General features: G+C 41.8%; 1 protein-coding gene across 1 annotated transcript in view; it reads right to left on the minus strand.

Moving 5' to 3' along the window:
• Positions 1 to 2835: 2835 nt before the first annotated feature.
• The window catches only part of LOC311311149 (neprilysin-like), a gene marked incomplete at both ends in the record, with an annotated part of 41642 nt that continues 38249 nt past the window's right edge, over positions 2836 to 6228 (minus strand). The window contains 3 exons of the mRNA XM_084440799.1: positions 2836 to 2935; positions 3541 to 3617; positions 3924 to 4019. Of these exons, the coding sequence (XP_084296925.1) occupies positions 2836 to 2935; positions 3541 to 3617; positions 3924 to 4019 (273 nt within the window). The remainder of the gene's footprint in view (positions 2936 to 3540; positions 3618 to 3923; positions 4020 to 6228) is intronic.

The raw sequence follows: 6228 nt of genomic DNA on the forward strand, positions 1-6228 counted from the left end.
GATGCCCACCCACTTCCATTGTATGACCAAAACGGTGGTAGAGCAAGTATCAGACTTTCTCAAAAGTGCTAGTTTTGTCAACGTTTTGATCTGTACAATTGTATATGATCATAAGTAACCTTAAAACAGGTCCGCTAGCCTTGTGTTATCTGGGTTTATCCATTACCATTGTCCAGAAACAGAAGTTGAACCAATTGCAGCAAAATAGCGAACGTTACAGGAATCATCAGTCTACCCGCTTTAGCCACTGACCGCTACCATTAATGTTATGGAAGCTGCTGCTAGTTGCTGTGAGCTCATGAGCTAACTGGCTATCTCGCTCTTATTGTGCTGGATTAGCATTGGAAGCATTGGAACTTATGTGTCCAGGCGACAAGACCTTTCTTAATTTATCAGACATTATTTCATGTCATTTCAATTCACAGTTATTTCAGTGGCATGACTAGCTTCCGTCCTACCAGTTCTGAACAGAAACAAGCCAGCCATGCACATAAGCCAGGCTGGACCTGGCCTGGTTTGTCTCAGATAAGACACACACACACACATACACACACACACAGACTGACACATTGATAAACACAGATTAATGCAAATATCAGAAATACAAATGCACACACACACACCACAAACACACAAGAACATACAGAAATACTTAACCACACCAATTTGTACATATACAATCGGGAAAAAAGACCTCACCCCAGGCAGCATTCTCCCAAAGGATTTATTATTTAACAAATACATTTGCTCCTCAATGTTCATTGTAATCATCATTATTAAAGTATCTAAATACAGGCAACTGAGGTATATCTGTCTTCTCTGATGAGGCGTGTGTGTGTGTGTGTGTGTGTGTGTGTGTGTTTGTGTGTCAAATATAGTGAAAGTAGATGGTGAAAGGTGAAATGTTCATATTTTAGGTCTGAAAAAGTGATGGGTTGATTTATGGCACATAATTGACTGAGCCCCATTCACACATAAAGACACAAACAGTAGTAATACATACTAAACTATGGGCCAAAGGATTTGTATCCCAATAAGTTTGCATTGGTTGTTTTGGGGCAGAGGGCAGCACAAAACTAAAATAAAGCTAGAATATTGAATCCCACATTGAGGTCAATTTTAAAGTGAATCTGCCATTGACTTTGATACATGATTTGTATCAGAAGTGCTGAAGTGTTGATTTGGCCCAATGTAAAGAGACAATACTGTTGATAAATACTAAAAACATCAACAAAAAGACATGCCATTTGGCTCTTGTTTAGTGCATGAAACAGAGATATGAGACATACTGTACACAAGCAATAGAGATAGATAGATAGATAGATAGATAGATAGATAGATAGATAGATAGATAGATAGATAGATAGATAGATAGATAGATAGATAGATAGAGGGGAAAGAGAAAGAAACAGAATCAGAGAGAGTGAGTAGCAGTAGGAGTAGAACGGAAAGTTTGTGACTGTTGTTTGATCAGGCAAAAATCATTTGAGATTCCAACCAGCTGTCCATGTGTAGAATTGTCAATGTTAAGCTTAAACAGTCTGTGTGTGGCATTTCGTTTTAGAAATCTTTTGAATCAGCCCCCTTACAAACACACACAGGCGTGGGCACACACACACACACACACACTCTCTCTTTCTCTCTCTCTCGCTCTCTTTCTCACAAACACAAAATGCAACAACAAAAAACACGCACACACAAACACACTAAAAAACACCAAATTAAGCACTATGGGTTATGTAAGGCTTACCAAGATTGTTGATAAATGTTGCAATCACATTCAAACTTACACACACACAAGCACACAATGAAAAACTCATTCCTGCAACACACACACATGTGCGAACACGCACGCACGCACACACACACATACACACACACACACACACACACACACACACACACACACACATAGAGCAGTGAGGGTCATGTTCACATTCAAGCTGTGACAGAAATGTGTGGGTATGTTTGGTGTTTGTGTTTCGATTGTCAGTTTTATGATTCTTTGACCAGCTCAGTCGCCAAACTGTCCGCTTCCTAAAGGCAAAAACGTCATTTTGGTTAATTTTCCTGACTGTTCTTCTGGATAGTAACAGTATTCACCGTACTACAATGAACTTAAACATCAAATACAGAACAGCATACATTTATTTCTAGTTATACGCTACGTATTGGTCTATTAAAATAAATTCAGATGTCTTAAATATACATTAAAATAGGTAGAAATAATTTCCCCAAATTTGACTGCGCTAATCACTGTCATCTTACAGTTCATAAACTCAGAGTCAAACAGATAAAGCTGAGAAATTAGAATTAGAGTGTGTGTGTACATGTATGTTGTTGTACTGTACATGCCTGTGTGTGGGTACATACTGTAAGTGTGTGTGTGTGTGTGTGTGTGTGTGTGTGTGTGTGTGTGTGTGTGTGTGTGCGTGTGTGTTCATCTCTGCTGAGACTTCTCAGTTAAATATGACAGCAACAGAAATGAATCAGGATTGAATTCAAGAAAACAAGATAAACTGTGGCACACACATTTGCAACGGTGGCCAGATGATTGTAGGTATATCCATTGAGTGAGAAGCAGTGATTTGGCTGACTGTATAATATCTTGTGATTGGGTAGACATAGCTCTGCCTGTTGAGAACACCTCGCTGTTCTCAGAGAGGCCTTGTACAGCAGACCAAGTGAACCAGCACTGGTCCACCCAGAAGAGATCCAGGGAGCCCAGTCTAGCGTGCTAACAGTCGGGGAGAGATGAGCTGGTGAGTGGCTTGGGGGGGGGTGGGGGGGGGGGACCATGCTCCTCCTACTTGGAGCCCACATGCCATAGGCCAATCACCAGACCCGGCAGGTGTTGTCAGGAACCATGTAGCTGTTCTTCTTACACTTGAAGGCTTTGGCGAACTCTGGGAAGTTCTGGAGGCTGCCCAGTACCCTGCACAGCAAACACAGAGACACACACACAGGCCAGGGTAAAAGGACAGTTCACACGAAAACATACCATCTTTATTAAAGCAATAAACTACTCGAGGCCGTGTGTTATAATGATTTTATAACAGCTAGGGGGCGTTGTTAGGCACGACGCGAAGCGGAGTGCCTAAAACCGCCCTAGCTGTTATAAAATCACTATAACACACGGCCTCGAGTGGTTTGTTGCTTTTATACAACGGTTACTACAGCTATTAGTGTAAAATAGACACACAGCAATGTAAAATATTAACATTTATTCAAAACGAAGCATCATTCCCTCAATTCCGCCGAGCAAAATAGTTCCCCTAACAAATGGGTTGCCAAGCAACAACAACAACTACAATGCATTGGATCAAATGGGAGGCGCATTAATACTGAAAATGGAATGATATGCGGTCCCAGGTGTGTGTTACAAAGTATTTTAACACGGCTTCCTGCCAATCAGAATGAAGAACCAGAACTAACCGTCGTATAAATTAGGTTTGGTGCCAGCCAGTTATCCCTTTAAAATAATGTCAATGTCAAAAGGAATGGAGTGATGTTGGAGAGAGATGGGGCGAGTGAGCCTACCTGAAGTTCCCTGAACTGTGGACGTCTACTTTGATGGAGTTGACAGCTTGCTCAGGTCGATAGGTTCCACACCACACCTGAAGGAGAGAGGACACAATCTACTTTTACTCACCTCATTTGTGGTGATAGATCAATGTTATTCCATCCATCCATTCGTCTTTCCATTCACCCATTAATCCATTAATCCATCCATCCATCCATTGTTCAGCCCATGCACCGACCCATCCATCCATCCCTCTCTCCATGCATCCATCCCCCTGTTCATCCATCCCTTCTTCACTCCCTTCCTCTCTCCATGCATCCATCCATCCATGCTTATATCCATCTTTCCATCCATCTGTCCATGCATCCATCCATCTATCCATCATCAATCATGAGCTGACCTGCGCAAAGTTGAGGAAGAAGAGTTGGTTGTGGGATAGGTCTATACCAGGCAGTGGAAGCTCCTGTCCATTTTTCTTCACAAAGTTCTGGTAGGCCTACATCAACAACACACACATGCTATTATCAGTCTTTCTCACAAGACAGTTCCTCCAGTCTGAGACCTGGACTTCCGGGAAGGTGCAGGCATGGAGTGGATGGTTCACTCCAAGCTCCCACAACCTTTGACTAATATTTGATTATTTGCCCATTGTACATATTTCAAAAAGTGCACAAATTGGACAGTAACCCTGTAAAACACTGTTTTTAATCGGAATACGTTGAATGTTGGTAAGTCGGCGAGAATTGCAGCTAAAAACGACACTAAGAAAGACGAGGCCACTCACCACAAAGCCAGGACCCGGACAAAAGCCAAGGTCGGTCGTAATGGAATGATAATGTCTAATGTTATATGTTAGGTTTTGACTTTGTCTGTTTCTCTTATCCTTTTTTATCTTCATGTTTTCTCTTCAACGAAAAATGTCCCACCTATGCCAATTCAACAGGGACATTTTTTTCTCAGGAGACGTACCTCTGTGTCACTAATGTTACACTACTCAGAAGGGCATGGGTGGGCCACCTATATTACTCGAAGTTCAGTGAGAGGGCCAGAAGGGCTGTGATTCTGATTCACAACGGTGCCTGTTTTGAGCAAAAACTTTCAATTGCTGATCCTAATGGGCATTGTGTGGTTGTCCTAGGAACCCAGAGGAATGTTCCTGTTGTCCTGGCTAGTGGCTATACGCCTACAGTACCTGGAACTTTAATCTGATACAAAATGCCAACCTTCAACAAAATATTTCTCGCTATCTAACTTTTTTTTAAAACATAAAAAAAAAGAAAAAAAAATATATATATATTTTGGATAATAGGCTACTGTGAAAGGTCACCTCCTGTAGTTACCACACCATTGTCATTTCTGACCATGCTCCCACTTCCATCGATGTAGACTATGGTAAACCCTATACAGTGGTGGTTCAGCTTGTACATGTTAGCTGATGAAGCATTCAAAGTGTTAAGTTTGTTTGTTAAGGATACTCCTGATATCTCTAGGAGAATCCTCTGGGAGGCCTTCAAATCATACTTAAGAGGGCAGACTATTTCATATGTAGACAGACAGACAGACAGACAGACAGACAGACAGACAGACAGACAGACAGACAGACAGACAGACAGGCAGACAGACAGATAGATAGGTAGATAGATAGATATTCATAGATATGTATTTTGGAAGGAAAATGGAGAAAGCCAGGGCAACTGAGATATCAAAGGAACTTTTAAGGGTGGTTGGCCGGTATGCAGAGGCTCCAGACCCCAATCCCTATTTTTTTTTTTAAACTTCAGATGGAGTTTGACCTATTACCAACAAGCAAAGCTGAGCTTTAATTACTTAGATCTAAACAGCATTTATTTGATATGGGTGACAAGGAGGATAAGCTTCTGGCCCGTGCGGCTGCAGCCTCTAGGCTGATTCCTAGACTCAAATCTCCAATGGGCAAGATTATCTCTGACTCTGGGAATTAATGAGTTATTTACCACCTATTATTCAAAACTTTACACCTCAGAATGCTCTCCTGATACCTGGGACTGCGATAACCGTTTTGATCAGATCACCTTCCCCAAAGTTGATGAGAATCTTGCCAAGGGCTTGGGTGTCCCGATATCTACCTAGGAAATCAGAGGCAATTAAATTTCTGCAGAGTGGTAAATCCCCAGGTCCAGACGAGTGCACTGTTGAATTTTATAAACAATTTTCCACCTCAGTGTCCCCAACTGGAAAATTGATAGTCGCAGCCTTACTGTATGTTTCTCAAGGAAAAAAGACAATTAAGTAATTCCCCAGTTTTAAAGAACATATTTAATGAGGCTTTCTTAGATGCCCCCTACCTTATCAGAGGCAACCATTACTTTGTTACTCCAAAACGACAAAGATTCTTACTCTGTGGTAGCTATAGGCCCATATAACTTCTGAATGTGGTTCATACAATCTTAGCTAAGGTACTGGCTACATACTTTCAATAAGCACTACCAGGCCTTATCACCACAGATCAAACATGTTTTATGTTGGGGAGACAATATTTCTTGGCACGTAGTTCGGAAGGTAAAGCTACCGGCTGGGGCTTGCAAGGTCCTTGGTCCGATCCCAGCTCCCAGCGTGTGCTGAAGTGTCCTTGAGCAAGACACTGAACCTCAAAATCACTCAAGTGTGGCACGGTGGTGCAGTACCTAGAACTGTCGCCTCACAGCAAGAAGGTCTTCGGGCTTTTC

The sequence above is a fragment of the Borostomias antarcticus genome, assembly GCF_949987555.1.
Source record: "Borostomias antarcticus genome assembly, chromosome: 1".
Lineage (NCBI taxonomy): Eukaryota > Metazoa > Chordata > Actinopteri > Stomiiformes > Stomiidae > Borostomias > Borostomias antarcticus.